This window comes from Contarinia nasturtii, unplaced genomic scaffold, assembly GCF_009176525.2.
Source record: "Contarinia nasturtii isolate CC-2019 unplaced genomic scaffold, AAFC_CNas_1.1 Cnas_scaffold_695, whole genome shotgun sequence".
Lineage (NCBI taxonomy): Eukaryota > Metazoa > Arthropoda > Insecta > Diptera > Cecidomyiidae > Contarinia > Contarinia nasturtii.
The window spans coordinates 9,947,073-9,965,284 of record NW_022198046.1 but is presented as its reverse complement, the minus strand read 5'-3'; the positions used below and the strand labels follow the sequence as shown (position 1 = coordinate 9,965,284).

At 33.8% G+C, this 18,212-nt stretch overlaps 3 protein-coding genes and 1 long non-coding RNA gene across 4 annotated transcripts; 3 read left to right on the top strand and 1 right to left on the bottom strand.

The window, feature by feature from the left end:
• The first annotated feature begins 82 nt into the window (after positions 1 to 82).
• Positions 83 to 905, top strand: LOC116341366. Its single transcript, XR_004201152.1, has 3 exons — positions 83 to 180; positions 293 to 426; positions 516 to 905. It is a non-coding gene; the product is annotated as an uncharacterized LOC116341366 (long non-coding RNA).
• Positions 906 to 3,211: 2,306 nt separating this feature from the next.
• LOC116341163 (estradiol 17-beta-dehydrogenase 11) lies at positions 3,212 to 9,298 on the top strand. Its single transcript, XM_031768075.1, has 4 exons — positions 3,212 to 3,578; positions 5,640 to 5,757; positions 8,297 to 8,903; positions 8,970 to 9,298. The coding sequence occupies exons 1-4, from the start codon at positions 3,423 to 3,425 to the stop codon at positions 9,070 to 9,072; spliced, it is 984 nt and encodes a 327-aa protein (XP_031623935.1). The 5' UTR covers positions 3,212 to 3,422; the 3' UTR covers positions 9,073 to 9,298.
• LOC116341162 (chitinase domain-containing protein 1) lies at positions 9,144 to 11,064 on the bottom strand. Its single transcript, XM_031768074.1, has 5 exons — positions 10,680 to 11,064; positions 10,414 to 10,591; positions 10,144 to 10,353; positions 9,657 to 10,053; positions 9,144 to 9,585 (listed from the first exon to the last, which is right to left on the bottom strand). The coding sequence occupies exons 1-5, from the start codon at positions 10,947 to 10,949 to the stop codon at positions 9,447 to 9,449; spliced, it is 1,194 nt and encodes a 397-aa protein (XP_031623934.1). The 5' UTR covers positions 10,950 to 11,064; the 3' UTR covers positions 9,144 to 9,446.
• A 723-nt stretch (positions 11,065 to 11,787) lies between these two features.
• On the top strand, positions 11,788 to 16,957 carry LOC116340866. The gene is made up of 5 exons (XM_031767590.1): positions 11,788 to 12,102; positions 14,896 to 15,141; positions 15,304 to 15,405; positions 15,555 to 15,921; positions 16,081 to 16,957. The coding sequence occupies exons 1-5, from the start codon at positions 12,033 to 12,035 to the stop codon at positions 16,880 to 16,882; spliced, it is 1,587 nt and encodes a 528-aa protein (XP_031623450.1). The 5' UTR covers positions 11,788 to 12,032; the 3' UTR covers positions 16,883 to 16,957.
• The last annotated feature ends 1,255 nt before the right edge of the window (positions 16,958 to 18,212 follow it).

Sequence of the window (18,212 nt, the reverse complement as noted above, 5' to 3'; positions counted from 1 at the left end):
TATTGCAATACTTTCCCCTTTCACACTAGGTGTGTGCGGAAAAGTAAAACACTCAAAACTTCCCAAATGCTTTCAGAATTACAATTGTCTGATAATTATCAAAATTAATATGAAATTTTCGTCTTTTTTATTCATTTTTTTTAATCATTAGGTATTTCTAACTCATCAATCCAATGCCGGGTAAGATTCAAATTTAGTATAGTTTTTCTCACTTTATTGATTGATAAATTATAATCAACTCAACTATCATCGAGAAATGAGTAAAACATGAAAATTTCAATTTCTTCATTAGGAGAGGTAAAGAAGTGTTTAAAATAGATGAAGAGGATAGACAAGAACTTGAAAAGGCAAATATTTACCCTATTTATCTTGCGGGTACATTGCGAGGCGCTTCATTCAAAAAAATATGTGGAAGATATATTACAGGTAACACGAACATAATATTAATTCTACGATAAGTTTTGTTTAAAAATTATAAATTTATTTTAAATGTCAAATTTTTATGTTTTTCTTAGAAAAATTAATGGGTAAAACGGTCAAATTTGGATTCGGTGGCGATGCTTATTTCGAAGATACTCAGAACAAAATAGTCTATATAAACGACGTAGCTTTATTTAAGCAGTTAATGGATGAATTTGGTATCGAATTCAAGCTCCTTGAAGCGAAAATAGGAGACACTGAATACTCAAAACAAATGAAGACATTTTTTGACCAATATTTAAGTAAAAGCCAAATTGGAAAAATTATATATCATAACTACTAAGTAGCGAGTGATAATGATATAAGAAAAACATTTTATAAAGAAAACATTTGTTCAAGTATCAAAAAACTGCTATTGAAATAGCTTCTTGCAGTTTTTTGGGTAGAAAAAATATAATAAAAGATAATTTTATTCAAACTTAAAATGATTCGTAACATCCTTTAGAGCACCTTACAAGCTAAATATTTTCCAAGTAATTTGGACCCCATTATGCGAAATTCACATAAAAGGGTCAAAAATGACTATATTTTTGCGCAGACATAATATGCATGTATATGTATAATGTTTAGCAGTAGAAACATGTCCGCCTTTTTCAATTTGCCGACTCCGTTTACATTTTTCAAATCTAATTACATATTTGAATTGTACATATCTGGTACATTTTTGCTCCTCAGAGTAAACCAGTTGGAGTTTTTCAAATCTGATGCACTTTTTTACTTTACGAATATATTTCAACACAACTTAGAACACATCATACATCTTTTCTTCTTCCGCGTTAGCAAAAAGTTTAAAACCAATGTAATTAGTTCAAAAGTCAATTCATTGAAAGTTAGTATCTTCACCAAATCACAAGTGTTTTAATTCATTCAAACACTATATGAAATTAATTTTAAAACATTTGAATAAATTAGAAGACATTCTAATAACCTTAACAATGAACTGTTTCAATTTATTGCAAAATCATTATTAGAAACTCAAAATAATAATAAAAAAATGTATACGACAAATGCATCATCATAACAATCAATGAATGCGATAAACAAATCTTACGGTATTGATTGTTTTACAGAAACAATAAAAATGACGTCAAACATTTCATATTTGAAAAAAAGGCACGAACAATTATTACAAGAAATCGCCACAATTGCAGAATTCGCAAGATGTGCTACACTCGGGTTTCAAGCAAATAAAGGAAGTGTAAATATAATTGAGGTTATTGTTTGTTTTCATTTTCTTTCGCATTCCATGCTGCTGCAATGAATCAGTGGGAAATTAAAGGAAAAGCTGAGCATGCACTGATCACGGTAAATGAATGGCAACATAAACAAAAAAGACGTGAAGAGTTTATAAAATTCACTTTTTTTCGCTTTCGATATGTATTTCTGTCTATTTGGTAACTGGTACATTTTTGTAGAATTGAACTGAGTTGATTAAAAAGAAATCACTGAATGCTACGCGACGTGCGACGAATTTATTCAAATGCAGAAAATCATTCCTACATGTTGGAATTGATTTGTAAGATTATTTGAATAAATGTTGTTGACCTCTTCATCCGATATTTACAATACCCGAGCTTCGACACCCGGTTTTCATATATAACATGTAACTTTTCTCACACCAGACCCATGCTTCATATTGATAACAAAAAGCGATATAACATAAATAGCCAAGGTATCATGCAGTTTTGTGCAGCAAAGAAGGTCATTCACTCATTGCATAAAATCAGTACAAAGTCATGAACAAACTTGAAATAAAGAAAATAAAATGTTCACAATCACGTAGACATTAAAAGTGGACTGAACCGATTGAGTTTGATGACTACCAAACGATGATAGGTGGTATTAAACAGATGGAAAAAACTTTTAGAGAAGCTGACCGTTCTGGAAACGCATTGTATAAAAAATTCAATGCCAAAAAACTAAAATAATAATGTATTATAAAATATCAGTGAAAATAAATCCGAACGAAAAGATGATATTTCTTGTTTTTTTTTTTTTGAAAAACCTTCAAGTATTTGAACAATCAATTGAACGTGCAGAAAAAAAAATTGTGAAATGATCGAACGTCTTATAAAACTGGGTGATAATTCAAAAAAGAAACCCATCAAAGAAGTTAAAATAAGTCAGGTAAAACGTGTGAGACGACAAACAAATTAAAGTGTCCGATCTGTGAATTGAAACCTTCTCAACTTTCTTACGTTCGTGTTTATTTATTTCGCATTGAAAATAGTCAAGTTGTGAGCGCTCGATAAACATTGCAACAGAAGTATTTAAAAAAACTGCATTCTCTTTTGAACTGATTCAACTGAGAGCATTTGACTGCACATTTATTTGTATGGATTGCGTGAGTTGTGGTGTGCATTTGCCGTTGTGTTGTCAAAACAAATCCAAACATTGTGATTAAAAGGCGTTATTAACCAGGCCCTTTTCAAGTGATATAATAATATTGTTTGCCGTCGTCATCACCGTCGTTGGCAGCAACAGTGCAAAATCATAGTAATCGGCTGGCTAAACAAATCAACCTATTCCGGTGTATATTTGCTTTTGTTTTGGACCTCATTCGAACTGATCAAGCAAATGCTAGTTTTGCTTCGCGCCTCTTTCGTTTCTATGTAAATTGTCCATACAACGCTTGCATATGCTTCATTCGCCGCTGTCCGTAGATATGCTATAAACGGTACACCAAGAGTGGTAGAAAGAAGCTACAGTGTTATTTTTCTTTCGCATTCAGTCTCGAAACGCGATTGATATTGTCTCGAGCTCACCAGTCGCTGTGATAATGTCGTTTTGAACAGTTCGGTGTTTTGACTATAAATCTTTCTCTTCGTTGTTTTTTTTCTTTTGAATACTGGTTACAAATTTTGTCCAAAAAAAGTTGAACTTAAACAAAAAAATACCGATTCAATTTTAAAACGTTAAAAAGAAATTTGCGATTGAAGAAAATGTCTTCAGACGAATTATCGACTATGTACGGCAATCCATTGTCGGAATTTCTAATGTTTTTAGTGGATTTCATTGTGTTTGTTAGTCGATCGATTTATTTTCTACTCGAAACATTAATTCTCACCATTGTGCCAAATCGTTATCGTAAATTAAAGGTAAGTCTGCACGAAATTTGCATCGAAATCACGACATACTTTTTCGAATTTCTTCAATTGGATGTGTGAATAAAAAAAAAAGTGAGACGAATTTCAAAAAAAGTAGTTTAACGATTAAATTAGTCAAATCGATTTGTGTGTTGATTGGTATGTATGTATTGTGAAATGGTGAATTCGTTTAAAAATCCGTTGACTTCTCCAACTGTATGCATATTGGGAGAGACGACATTAAATGTTTATCACGAGAAAAAACGATGGAATTCTGTGAGCTAATCATAATGGTCAAAGACATCGGGCGCAGCATGGGCAGTGGGCACGCTTTCTTCTCTGTCGCCAAGATCAAATAATTATCACTTTGAAAGCAAAAATTTAAATTAGTTTCTTTTGGTTTCAAAGTTGTTGTTGTGTCATTTGGCATTTTATCCCACCAAATGTGTTTTTTCGCTTCATAAAACAAGAGTTGAATGCAGTTTTCAATTTATGTTCGTTTTTACATCTGACATTTTCTATGATCTTTTAACTCTTTGACCCGCCATAATATCAAATGGTGATGGTTCGTCAAAAGCAATATAACATTTTTCAAACAAATCACTTTCGAACCATAATGTGCAACGTACTTTTTTTTCCTCATTTGTACAATAGAATTTGCACAGAGTGTGTACGATTTTTGTTTTCGTCGGTCTTGCATGATGAAACCGAATTGGGCTTTGGCACAGCACCGTACAATGCTTCGATTAACTAAAACTATTCAATACATTATACGTATGTATACACATTGTATAGATAGTTCGTGCATGCAACGGGCAAAATGTAATAAATAAAACCTCAAACAAGCAAATCGAATAGAAACAAAAACTTTCTATAAATGACTGGATGGTTTTCATTACAATTTTTTTCTACATTGCCACCGCCGCTGCTGCTGTTGTTATTGTTGCTTTTATTACCGTTGAGCTTCTTTCTCTTCGTTGCGCTCGTACGAATTGTGCTATTTAAATAAATGGCATATACGATAGGCAGTGAGTAAACGTGCAACTCGACTACTTTATGATTATGTGTTACTTAGAAGCAGCGCATGAAAATGAGATGAAATGCAGATGTTTGCATGCGCACATTCATTGCAATTGATAGTTTGATAACATCTTTCTCATATGAATGCGCGCGCGAAAACTACACTCACAGATTTCGTCTCCATAACAACGATCGGCGTCCACATAATGACGGAAATCACATTTTTGCCAATTTACCATGCATTTCTGATTTATGATATTTCATGTTTTATGTTCACTCTCATCGAATAGTTGCGTTTTAAAAAGCAATAACCCTTGGGGGCTTTTCATCATTTTTTTTTATTATTTCAAATGCTTGTGGTTTTTCTCTCTGAGCTGTGCTACTTTGAGCACTTTAAAATGAATTGTAATATCAAAGCATAGTTCGAAACAAATAAGAGAAATACATCAGAAGAAATAATCACAATTGACAATTAACATCGACAATAGATCATAAAAATTGTCGAATAATGTGCGTTTTCAAATAAATGTTACTGCGGTGCGCCGAGTTTTGTTGACCTCATCGGAAAACAATGGGTCAGAGAATTGAAAGAAAGAACGAGCGAGAGATAGAGAAAATTGTGCGTTTGCCACATGCACATTGGCCCCAATTTACGTACACACACATATCTGGATTGTGGTTGCCTTTTTTTCTTATTCAATTCAATGGTGTTTGGAAACAAAAACTTCGCACACAAATCAAGCATGATTTAATAGGTACGCGGCCTATGTGGTGAGGCACAGCCAGCTTAGATATTGTTTAATGCAATTGTGCAAATAAGAAAGAAACAAATTGCGTAAATTACATATCAAAAATAACAATTGTGTTGCCAAAGTTGTATCAAGGGTCTTGTAATCGAATCCCAAAGAATTGGTTTAAACTCAATTATTGTGGTTTTAATTACTTTCGATACGTCAGTTTTTATTGAAATTAATTCGCTTTCATTATTGCATCAAACACTTATGTTTCTGTCTTCAAACATTATTTACATAATTTTTGGTTTGTTTGTTTTAGGATGTGTCCGGACAAGTAGTGTTGATAACTGGTGGCGGTGGCGGCGTTGGAGCCCATTTGGCTCGGAATTTTGGCAAACTAAACGCAAAAGTTGTCATTTGGGATGTTAACAATGAAGGTAAGTATGGAATGGCAAATATATATCCCATTTCTAAGTATCGAAGTTCTTATTTCAAATTCATCAAACTTGTTTGAATGAATATAAAAATAGCACGCTTTTCAAGTTCGTTTACCTTTTAATCGGCTAAATGTCTACTAATAGCAACAATTTGACTTACCGTTATACAATCAAAGTGTAAGAGCGCTGGTGATATCAATTTCCAATTTCGGACGAGACGGGGAAAATAAATAAATGATTTTTTTCCCATCATCGTGCGCGTACACTTTCGTCACCTAACATCGAACCAAGCAGGTTTTAATTGAAAACGCACAAAATGTTTACAATAAAGATAATAACGATGATGAATGAAATAAAATATCGATACGCTCTGCAAGTGTTACCTTTTCCACTGATTTGACGCGTTTATATAATTTTCAGTGATTTTCTTATTGGCTCTCTACTTGCGCATCTAATTCACATTTGGACAAAATATCAAACGCATAACAGACAGCACACCGCAATGTGGTTAGAAACAGAGTGCGCAATATCATTTAAAATTTAACGAGTGACTTAATCAATGCGACACAATCTTTCATCTGCGTTTTTTCTCGCTGTCTATTTGTTTATTTTCCAGAAATATATGTGAAAAGATTCGATGCCCGTTAAATATTGTATTAGAGATATTATCATGAGTTCGATTGCTGTCTAACCAATAGATATTTGTGATATAACAGCATAAAGTTGTCCATCCAAATCAAATGATGCTGCGCCCATGTCGTTCGTTCTTGAAATTCGATATTTGATTTGAATAATCAGTAAATATTGTTTGAAAATATTTATTTTGGAATCATGTGATATCATTCAGCTTAAGAAAATAATGTCCATGAAGAGTGAAAAAAGACTCAAGGCTCATTTATACATTTCCACAGCATCGAAGACCTAAATTTAGATCTAAAAAAGTAATTGAGGTTTTGTTTTTGCTTCGTTGAAATCTTGTTTTTTGGAGGAGAAAAAAAGTTGGACATTTATTTGAATGTATGAGACTCTTCACCAATATAGGCATTGTTGAAGTTTGACAGAAAACAGTGGGCTCAGACCAATGCGTAGACGCAAAAAAGAGAGTCTTTAGAGTTTCTCTGTGTTTCTCTATTCAGCTATTCATTGTTGCATAAATTATGTATGGGTTTTGAATCGTCTTTCTTTATTTTCTCTAACTAGCTCATTTATCTTTAAAAATGCCCAAAAATGATGCGACCACTTTCGATAGTCACGTGTTCATAAATACCAGTGTTTTGAATATATTTCCAGTAAAATAACATGTTTCAACTCTTTTTAAAAGTCATAATTTCTCATCACATTCAGATAGAAAGGTTTGCCAGTCAAAATGTTCATTTATATGTATTTTAAAAGACGGCGCGTGTCGGTCAAAAAAAGGGAAATTAATGCAATTTTTTTACAAATTCGAGGTAAAAGAAATACTGAATTTTACGTAATATATGTACGTTGTTTGATTTCGGACTCGACCAAATGTTGAAGATGCTAAAGATGTTATCGTGTCATCCAGTTATCATATCGTTGTAATTGAAAGCGTCTGCATCTGTGTATTTTAAAATGTATTTAATTAACATAGCTTACATTTGTTCGCGGCATGTAAATTTTGTGTAATCTTATATTTGCTCAATACGATTTTCGGCCGAATATTTACACAATTTTGCTTGTTCGGTTTGTTTTTTTTTTTGCGTCAACCAACAAAATCTTAGTGCGACACCGATTATTGTTCGATATTAATGGTAGTCAAAATTGCTGCTTGTGTCAGACAAAGGAAAAAAAGATGCGTTGATCAAAATATTTAGCACGTTCGAATTTCTTCAGAAGAATATTGATTAAGTTATTTGCGATTGTTTGATTTTATGCGCAATATATTGTATTTCGATACTGATATGAGCAGAGCATATTATTGTGTTACAAAAACCCATTGAATATTCAAGTGCGCAACACACACACATTGATGTGAAGTTGTCAAATTGTTTGCATAGTACAAAACAAATAGCTTTTGATTTCAACAGATAAATATTCCATCAATGGGCGAACAACTACTGTGAAGAACCAATGTCGGACCTCTTTTAATATTTTTTTTTTCTTGTTTGAATTGGCATGAAGAATTATTGATTATTTTTCAAGCTAAGAAAATGCAAAAGAAAGAAGAACTGACTTTAAAGTAAAGAAGACATCTGTGTCGTATGGAAACAGCGGCTCAGTAACAATACAAAGATTTCAAACTAAAATTGCGGTGTCTCATTGAAGAATCTATTTGCTTATTATATCACTTTTGATCTTCACGATTTCCTGTTCAAATGACCCTTCGAAGCCATTTATTTTCCTTGAACAAACGACAACATGAGTATGCGAATTTTAAGAAATTTAAACAACCTTCGACAAGTTTGACTTTTGCATAGTTTTGCATACGATTTAGTTATTTTTCTCTTCTAAATATATCTTTACGTACAGAAATAACATTTTATTTACAAATAAATCAATAACGAATTTTTTTTTCTAGCAATCAATAAGACAATCGAAGAGCTTGAAGCCGAAGGTATTCCATGCAAAGGTTATGTTGTTGACATATCAAAACGGGAGAATGTCTTCGAAGCGGCTAAAACATTGAAAGATGAATTTGGTGGTGTTGACATTTTAATTAATAATGCAGGCATCGTATGCTGTAAACCGCTTTGGGATCTACCTGAAAAAGTCATCGAAAACACCTATTCCGTAAACATCCTATCGCATTACTGGACGACTAAAGCGTTTTTGCCAGAAATGATGGAGTCCGGAAAATCCGGAAAGGGTCATATCGTTACTGTTGCATCGGTTGCTGGTCTTTTGGGTACATATGGTTGCACTGACTATTCGGCAACGAAATTTGCTTGCGTCGGTTTCCACGAAGCATTATTCACAGAGCTCAAGACACATGGCTATGATGACATTCACATGACTTTAGTGTGCCCATATTATATCGCATCCGGAATGTTTGCTGGTGTTAAGCCCAGATTGTTTCCAATGCTTACTACCAAATATGTAGCCGATCAAATCACATTATCTGTACAAAAGAACGAGGTCAATTGCACAATGCCAAATAGTATCCGAATGTTGCTACCATTAAAATGGTGAGTCAAAATTTCCGTTCACACTTTGCATACGATTTTAAAATGTTTTTGTTTTATCCATTTTAGTTTGTTGCCCGCTAAGATGTGCTGGGATCTCATGATTCATGTTATCAAAGGACCACAATCGATGATGATGTATAAAGGGCGCGGCCGTGTTGCTGCTGGTTAATTACGATTAAGAAATTCATAGAGTTTAAAATGCCTAGTGTTTAAATAAGATAAAAAAAACAACAACACAAGTGTCACTTTTGGCATGTGCATGTGTTACTTTATTTCAATCGACTAGAGAGATAAATTTGAGGTTTTGACATTCGTTACTCTGATAAAAAATACTCGTGCGATTTTATTTTTGCGCAGTCTTTGTCTGTTATCGTTGTTTATTTTCTTTGCAAATATTTTAGAATTTTTCAATGTTTTTTCTTTAAATTTCGATAACTTTGTGTGTATGTGAATCACGATTTCGTTGGAATGTCGTGCATATTGTTTTTTTTTTAATTATTCGAATAAAGAAAAAATTGAAGCAAAATTTGTATTTCGTTTTGTTTAGAAAAGATCATAAAAGTACTCTAAACCTTGACCAATTTCCCACAAAGATAGACCAGTATTCAGCTCTTTTGCCAATTCGATGCGTTTGTTTATAGAGTACAATGTTGGATAGAATACGAGATGCTTGCTTGGTTTCCTATTTGGTATGAAGAAAGATATTTCGCAATTTATGAAAGAAATTTGTCGATTTGTTAATGAAAAACTCACTTAAATTCAAAGTAATTCTCCTCGTCTTCTTCGGCATGATTGAGAGATCCTTTGTACATCTTCAATAAATCCAAAAATTGTCTCCCCGTTATTGGACCGCCTCCTCCTAAGGTGTAATCCATTCCATACATATTCATTCCAATCAACACTTTTTGACGCTTCTCGAGGTAATTTGGAATGGTGTCTGGGCAAATGTGTTCAACCGCCCGCCGAATCCATTTTATCGGCGAATTGGCGCCGGGTCGTTCAATGTTCGAGTAGTCGTAAGTAACTAAAGCAAACGCGCTCATCAATGGATACAATGCTTCAAAATGTTTTTGCGTAAAGAAATCCATTTGATCACGAAGTGGTGGCACCACCAACACCACCATCAAATTATTCATCTGAAGCACCTTGGCTACAGTTTAAATAAACATAAACAGTTAAAAAAATAAACGTCAATACAAAAAAAAAATTAACAATTTAAGAATTGAAAAAAAATGGTCACCCAAATGCTCGACAAGACGTAGTAAGTGCTTGTCTTGTACACGGCCAGCCAATTGAAACCAAACCTCAAGGACGATTCCATCGAACTTATGCTTGGGATTTTTGCACACTTGAACCAATAACTCAGCAATTTCATCTCGTGCACTTTCATACATTAAAACATGCGAGAAATCATTTTCGCTGAATTTTTCAAACATGACACGTGGCAACACTGCAAAGAAATTTGGGAAAAATCAATAACAGCACAAAACATTTATATTAACTTTGCTACCCTTTTTCCCCGGCGGTCCGGCTCTGCGTACGTCTTGAATCCATTTTGCATCAACATCATGAGTGCCACCAATTTCATACTTATGCTTTCCTTTGTGCAAGACTTGTAGCCATACTGGTGATATAATATCGAATTTGCTTCCAAAAGTTTTTGCCACGTTATAGCCATGGTTATTCCACTATTTCGATGTCAAAGTATAAATCGGTTCAATTATTCATATATCTCATTTAAGATGCATGTGCCAAATTGATTTATATTATACTTACTGGTGTGACAAATCCCAGTGTCGGACCATCGAACAGTCTTGCCGAAGTGTTTTTATAATACGTTGCACTTTCTTTGAGTATTGATTCAGACGTGGGTTCGTCAATCACCAAATTTCGATCGTGTACATTTCTATCGACAGGACCTTTATTTATTTTCAACTCTTTTGCTGGTTTTGATTTCTTATTTTTGTCGGGTGGTGCTAGGGTCGCTTCTAATATCAGTACACACGACAATATTACAATCAAACTTGATTGAACATGGAATTTCATAATGTTTTATTTTTGCTCGAAAATTCCGACCTTCGAATTATAAAGAGGAATAATAAAAGCAAACGAAATTTGTGAAACAAAACAAAGACCGGTTATTGTTCTGTCAAAATATATTTCTAAGTTTAATTATGTCAAAAAGTGTGTTTGTTTATCAGCTGTTCGTTGCTAAGTTTTGTATGGGGAGGGTATTGCACTCACCTCGCGCCATCTATTAAACAATATCGAAACAAATCAACGAATGAAATAAGAAAACAAACTGCGATTTCTAACTGTACCTATTAATTTATGGTAGAAATGATAAATAATTGATTTTATTTTTCGATTTCCGAGTAAATTGTACGTTTTTAATGGTTGTTGTGTCAATAATTCAACGATATGTGGTTGACTATCCGAATCGATTCGGTTTTGGCGGTACTACCGATCGAAGAAAGTTGAAAAGAGAGTATTTTTTTTCTCTTATTTGTTTGTTGTTGTTTTTGTTATGATCGGTCAGTGATCGCGCTCAAGCGCACACGCTTGACATATGAGATCATTATTGTTTTGCATTTGTTTTCTTCATACAACGAGTGTGTGAGAGAGAGGAAGTGAAACAGTAGCGCAAGATCAAGAGTAAACAATGTACACATGTATGTGTGGGCATATATGCAAGTGACTATTATGCGATAGATACATTTTCTCTTGCTCTCTCTCTGTGTATTGTACCTTTGGCTCTAGAGCGTATGGCTGTGTATATCGCTTGATTTTCTCATTTCAACCGCTGAATTAAAAAAAAAATAGCAATAATTTTCGGTATAAGCATAACCGTCTGTATGCTGCAACATCAGTTTGAGTTGATCGCTTGAAGTGTTTGCTACGTGATACGCGCAACATAATTTTCCACGACTCTCGTTACAAAATGATGGACGTTTATTCAGTGTTTTAACAGAAATTTTTTTATGAAGCGCAGCAAAAAAAGTGAATGAAAGACAATCGAACCATTGAAAATAAATTATTAGAATAAGAAAATAAAAACAATCTGAAACGTGTACAAAAAGCGAATGTGTTTTGTGTAAATCAAACGGAAGTTCCGGAATAAAAACCGAAATGAATCGCAAAAAGTTTTTGTTCATTATCTCCGCGGTTTGCATCATCGCATTTTCATTGCCGCTGCGTGGTAAATCGAATATATAATGGCATTTTGTGAACCTTTTCTTTCTTCATGTGTTTGTTAACCTTTTTTTTCATCTTTGTCTTCTTTCGTTTGTGAACTTTTTTTCCCGTTTGTGTGTGTGTGTTTTGTTTATTCAAGTATAAATCAATTTGACGATAATATAGACAAAAGTAAGAGCATTGATTGCAAATTGCAAACAAAATGCAATAATTGTGTGTGCGCACGCGTGAGCGCCCATTGCACAACTTGTTTGCAACAAAGAAGAAAGATGGCAATTTTCTTTCAGTTTTATCTCGATTTAAGGTGCTGTGTGAATGAATAAAAACATCGAAAAAAGCCACCTGACAACATTTGCCAATTGAAATGTTATAATTTACTGTGGGAGAAAGCAATGTAGTAGATGTAAAAAATTACGAATTAATCGTAAAAATCTTTTTTCTTTCTCACTCCGAAAATTTAATGCCCACTTTGGTTAATGGTTACACAAAGTGAATGAACATTTCAAACGGAACGACTTTAACCTTTCCGAAAACGGTATAAATTCAATCAACTTTTAATAAACACAAATCTATTGTTCACCGTTATATTAAAATAAAATTGAATAAATGAAATTTTGACCAACAATTTACGCATGATTTCCATTCGTTGTAACAAACAAGTGGACACAATAAGTATTTTTAAGACTTTGATACGAGCGAAAAATCTCTTTTTTTAAATTTTGTGTTCATAATTCAACTTCTAATGTTTATTAAAATCGCAATCATATACTCTTTGATCCGCCGAAATGAAAGTGACGGCTTGAATTGCAGCTAAAAAAAGACTCCCATAGAGAAAAAAACTTTCATTTTAAACACTCCGATATAAAGTTGATTACCCTCAGGTTGATTTTTGGTCAAATATTATAATTTTAAAGTGGAAGCCAAATTTAACGAACATTCAAAGGTGTTTTTAACATCAACAATGTCGTAAATGTATGCTCGTAAATTGTTTCTCTTTATTTTGGGAAAATGCGTCACATACCAAAAGTTCTTTATTTCGCATGGAGAAACAATGGTCGTTCATTACGCCAACTTCCTTTTTTTACTTCATCATCCACAACAACAAAAAAATGAATTTTTCATATACAAACACCAAAATTGCACACAGTAGCCGAGTATTATGGAAATGTTGTCTTAAAAAAACATGTAAAGGGCACAATTGATCTGTTGTAATCTGAGAAACTCGGCATTTCGTTGGACTCGCTTAGAGACCTCGTTAATGTTGTCGTTTTTTTTTTTCATAGAAAATAATATATGTTTTTTGTTAACCGAATTTTTCGTGTTGCTCTCATGTGAAAAATAAAATATGGTTCTTTAGTAAACGTGTTCCGCACACCAATATCTCTTTCGCTTTAGTTGGCCGAACGAAAAATGGAAAACTAATTGTTTTGTTGTTGAAAAAGAAGTAAAATGATGTGCACAATTGACGAGATGTTCGATTTGATTGGCCGATGAGTGACTGCAGGCAAATTTTCCGAGCACACTATCATCGCTTTATGCACATGAAGCGAACAGATGATTGTAATCATTGACCATTGTTTACACGTCGATAAATTCTCTGTGGGCTCTTCGGTTTCTAGGTTTGTAGGCCGTTTGATTCAGTTGGTAATTATTCATTTATAGCCCATCGAATGCAACATCAAAAACATAAGCAACGGTAGCAGCAATAACAATCACTACCACCACCACCACCATCATCATCTATCGCTTAAGATAGATTTTAAGAAGGAAGGAAAACTGAATATAAAATCATTTTAAATATGTATTACAAAATTGTGTGGTAATTACAGTGCTAGCGAGTAGCACAATTGCATGGTAAAAAATGCAAACGAAACAAAAACAGAACATTTTGTACCATATCTTTAAACAATGGAAACAGAATCCAGAACTCATTTCCTACGCTATTTTCGTCGAGGCCTGAGATGTCGCTGGAATAAATAATAGAAGTTGTTGGGAAACAATGATCGCGCATTAAACGGTGTGAGTGACGTTGATTGTGAATTGATGTTGTTATATGTGCGTGTGCGCAACAAGAAGAAGCCGGTTCATTTGTGAAAATCGCACACAAAACGACTATTTAAATATGATGTAGATTACCTCTTATCTCAAATGCAATTTACCATTTCTAATGTTATGTCGTTTTTCGTTATGATCGTATCGCGCATTTGAATAACAACAACAACAAAAATTATGAAAGATACAAATCGCGACCGATGTTTTTATTCCCAACTACTACGTGTCTAATATAAAGTTATTTTGTAAAACATGAAACCGTACGTTGCGCGCATCTCGGTCACCATACAATTCACTTGCCGCCAAAGCAGTAGCATCGGTACAAGCAGCAACAGCAGTGGCAACAACAACAACAATACGCGCTTAATTTTGTTCATTGAAAGAGAAATTTCGCGCGCGAGTTACACTCTTCACTTGGCCAATTGGTTACACAGGTTTTTCTCATTGGTTTGTTTCTTCTTTCTTCTCATTCATCATTCTTTGTTTGTTTCTCTTTTGCGATTGCAATGCAATTGTGCGATGAAAAACCTGAATGAAAATCGTCAATATATTCAACAGACAAACGCACACACACACATATATCTATACACATTCGCAAGCTAGTGCCATATGATACAGATGCTTATTGCGGTGCATTTAAATAATATAGTCAATAAAGCTGTTTTAAGTCATTTTTGCCATTTTTAAAAGAAATCGTTATTTAATCGCAAAATATTTGTTTCTTTTTTCGACTCGTATTGTGTAGCTGCTGGCGGTAATTTGGTTAAACGCAGTCTCAAGGATACCATTAAATGTTACGAAGACTCGAAATTCTATCGAAATCCCGAACGCGAAAAGCATAAGATATGGACAAATTCCGAATGTTCGAAATACTATTTGTGTTTGGATGGTGAAGTGTTTGAATTTAAATGTTCTGTTGGACTTTTGTTCGATGTCATGCGTCAAATTTGTGATTTTAAGCAAAACGTTGATAATTGCGATGTCACAGCAGGTTTGTGTTTGTATCTATCTGTCTATGTGTGTGGTTCAAGTTTTCTTTCGCAACGAAAATGTCCATTTTATTTCATTTTTTTTGTTTGTATCATATGTAATTAAATCAGCGACAGCCATTTATTTCTATTTCTGGTTTTTTTTTCATCAAATTTTAATGCAGAGGCAAAAATACCAAAGCCGCTATTAGAAGAAGGCAATTGTGAAAGCAATCAACTTGCATGCGCCGATTCAACATGTTTGCCGAATGAGTACTTTTGTGATGGTATGTGACGGTAAATTATTTTTCGCGACGGTTGGTTTGTTAGAGTCAATTTGACATTTTCAAATCTACCGCTTTATTTTGTTTGAAAGACAAAATAATAACGACTTTCGCGATTGAATAATAACGGGGTTCTCGTTTTGAGTTGATAGGTTCAGTTGATTGCAGCGATGGCAGCGATGAAGGTTGGTGTGATTCAGATAATGATCCAAACGCCGCCGAATCATGTGATTTATCACAATGCCAACTTCCAGAATGCTTTTGTTCAAAAGATGGAACGTTAATACCGGGCCGCTTAGAACCAAATCAAGTCCCACAAATGATCGTGTTGACATTCGATGATGCCATCAACTTTGAAAATTGGGAACTATTTACCACAAAATTATTCACACCAAATCGCAAAAACCCCAATGGCTGTTCAATTAAAGGCACTTTTTATGTATCACATCAATTTACCAACTATCAAATGGTACAAAAAATGTGGAACGACGGACACGAAATTGCCGTACACTCGATCACGTAATTTGAATTTTTAATGATATTTAACTAAAGCTGCATGAGTTTCACACCGTTGTATTGCTTCGTTTAAATTCTAGTTATTTTGATTTATTACGAATTTGACATTATTTACATTTAATCAACGAATAATTTAATTTTCATTTAAAATCATTTTTTTAGACATCGTGGACCCGAAGAGTGGTGGTCACGTAATGCAACAATTGAAGATTGGTTCGATGAAATGGTGGGTCAAGCGAATATCATAAATAAATTTGCCAACGTACGAATGGAAGATTTAAGAGGAATGCGTGTACCATTTTTGCGTGTCGGTTGGAATCGTCAATTTTTGATGATGAAAGAATTTGGTTTCGTATACGATTCATCGATGGTGGCACCATTTTCGAATCCACCATTGTGGCCATATACATTGGACTATAAAATGCCGCATGCATGTACTGGCAATAATCAACATTGTCCATCGCGTAGCTATCCAGGCGTTTGGGAAATGGTGATGAATCAATTTCAAGCTGGCGATTATTATTGTGGCATGGTTGACAGTTGTCCGCCTCATTTGAATGGTGAAGATGTTTACCGAATGCTTTCGCATAATTTTAAGCGTCACTATGCGTCAAATCGAGCACCGTTCGGACTTTACTTCCACGCAACATGGTTCAAAAAACCGGAATATATCGATGCATTTATGCGATTTATGGACGACATTGCCAAAATGTCGGATGTTTATTTTGTTACAAATTATCAAGCGATTCAATGGATGCGCCATCCCACGCCAATTAATTCACTTAATCAATTCGAACCGTGGAATTGTAAGGGAAAATCATTTGAACCGGCTGAAATAGCATGTAACTTACCACATACATGCAAACTACGAAGCCGAGTACTTCAACAAGATCGATATTTCTACACATGCAATGAGTGTCCGGCACAATATCCATGGATTCGCAATGAATTTGGCTTAGATTAGGTTATCATTTCAAACTTCATTAAAAACAGATACAAAATGATTTAAGTTTAGAATTAAAGTAACGCAAAAAAGAAAATGGCAATAGCTTAATTAGCTTTTATTGTTTTTTTATTGGATTTTTAGCAATTAAGTTTATTTAAAGTTGATTTATTTATTAAATTTTCAATTCATTTTTCATTTCTTATCAAAAAAAAATATTAGAAAGCGTTTTAATTCTATTCATACTTGATCAAGGTAGAAATTTAAGGGGGAGTAATTGAAAAAAAAAAAAAAATCGAGAGGGGTAAGCAAAAAATTCAATTCTATCTAGTGTAAAAGGGATTTGATTGCATTCGGCAAGAAATTGGTTACGAGGGGGAGAGAATTTGGCTCAAAAATCTCAGCAGCTCGAAAGCGACAACAAAACTTACTTGGTTAGAATTTCTCCCACTTCAGAAATCGATGAGCTAAAAAAAAGTGTTTCTATTGTTATTATGTGTGAATAAAAAATGAACCGCTAAACTAAAAATGAACCGCAACTCACTTGCTTTTGGAATATCACATGTATGCAATCGAAGAGGAATATGTGATATAGTAGACCAATTACTCAGTTTTATTATGTTCGGTAGTAAGACCATGGTCAAAATTTGCAAATTTCCATCAAATTTCAAACGTAAATTTGTGTCACTGAATCTAATTGTACCATGCTAATTTCGAATTGTACCATGGTATTTTCGAATTTTACCTCATGAATCTAATTGTAGCATGCTAATTTCGAATTGTACTAATTGTACCATGCTAATTTCGAATTGTACCTCACTGAAACTAATTGTATAATGACTTTATGATGATGTTATTTTGAAGGTACATTTTAGGTACAATTATTATCAGCCATAAAAATTTAAAAAATATCTTTGAGTTTTATTTTGGCTAGTTGACCGGCAAATTGAAGTACCCCGAAATTTGAACCTCAAATATTAGCCAAACGAGTAAGGTACAATTAAAAATAAATTGCGGTACAATTAAGTACATTTTTGGTACAATTATTTAAACCTAGTCCCCAGTTTCGACTTTCACATGTGCGGACATTCGAATATACATCCCTATAAGACGCCCTTGTGCTGTGTAAATAAATATACTGCACCCAATTAGCATGCTTGTTCAACTATTAACTGTCTGATTTGGGTCAAATTGAATATATAAACTCAAAGAATGAATAGTTACACAAAATCGAAGAAGGTACGCACCAAAAAAACCATGGACCTTTTTTTATGCGCGTATGTTTGTGAGGAATCAGAACAGTTTTCAATAATAAATATTTCAATTAATTCTATACATCACCATTCACTGT

Bases quoted from the DNA above. Each gene is read 5' to 3' on its own strand.
- LOC116340866 (XM_031767590.1), top strand. From the start codon at position 12,033: ATGAATCGCAAAAAGTTTTTGTTCATTATCTCCGCGGTTTGCATCATC. The intron at 15,406-15,554 runs GTATGTGACGGT...TTGAGTTGATAG, and splicing joins GAATGAGTACTTTTGTGATG to GTTCAGTTGATTGCAGCGAT. The intron at 15,922-16,080 runs GTAATTTGAATT...TCATTTTTTTAG, and splicing joins ATTGCCGTACACTCGATCAC to ACATCGTGGACCCGAAGAGT.
- LOC116341163 (XM_031768075.1), top strand. From the start codon at position 3,423: ATGTCTTCAGACGAATTATCGACTATGTACGGCAATCCATTGTCGGAA. The intron at 5,758-8,296 runs GTAAGTATGGAA...TTTTTTTTCTAG, and splicing joins TTGGGATGTTAACAATGAAG to CAATCAATAAGACAATCGAA. The intron at 8,904-8,969 runs GTGAGTCAAAAT...TATCCATTTTAG, and splicing joins ATGTTGCTACCATTAAAATG to TTTGTTGCCCGCTAAGATGT.
- LOC116341162 (XM_031768074.1), bottom strand. From the start codon at position 10,949: ATGAAATTCCATGTTCAATCAAGTTTGATTGTAATATTGTCGTGTGTA. The intron at 10,592-10,679 runs GTAAGTATAATA...ACATCGAAATAG, and splicing joins CACTGGGATTTGTCACACCA to TGGAATAACCATGGCTATAA. The intron at 10,354-10,413 runs GTAGCAAAGTTA...ATTTCTTTGCAG, and splicing joins CGGACCGCCGGGGAAAAAGG to TGTTGCCACGTGTCATGTTT.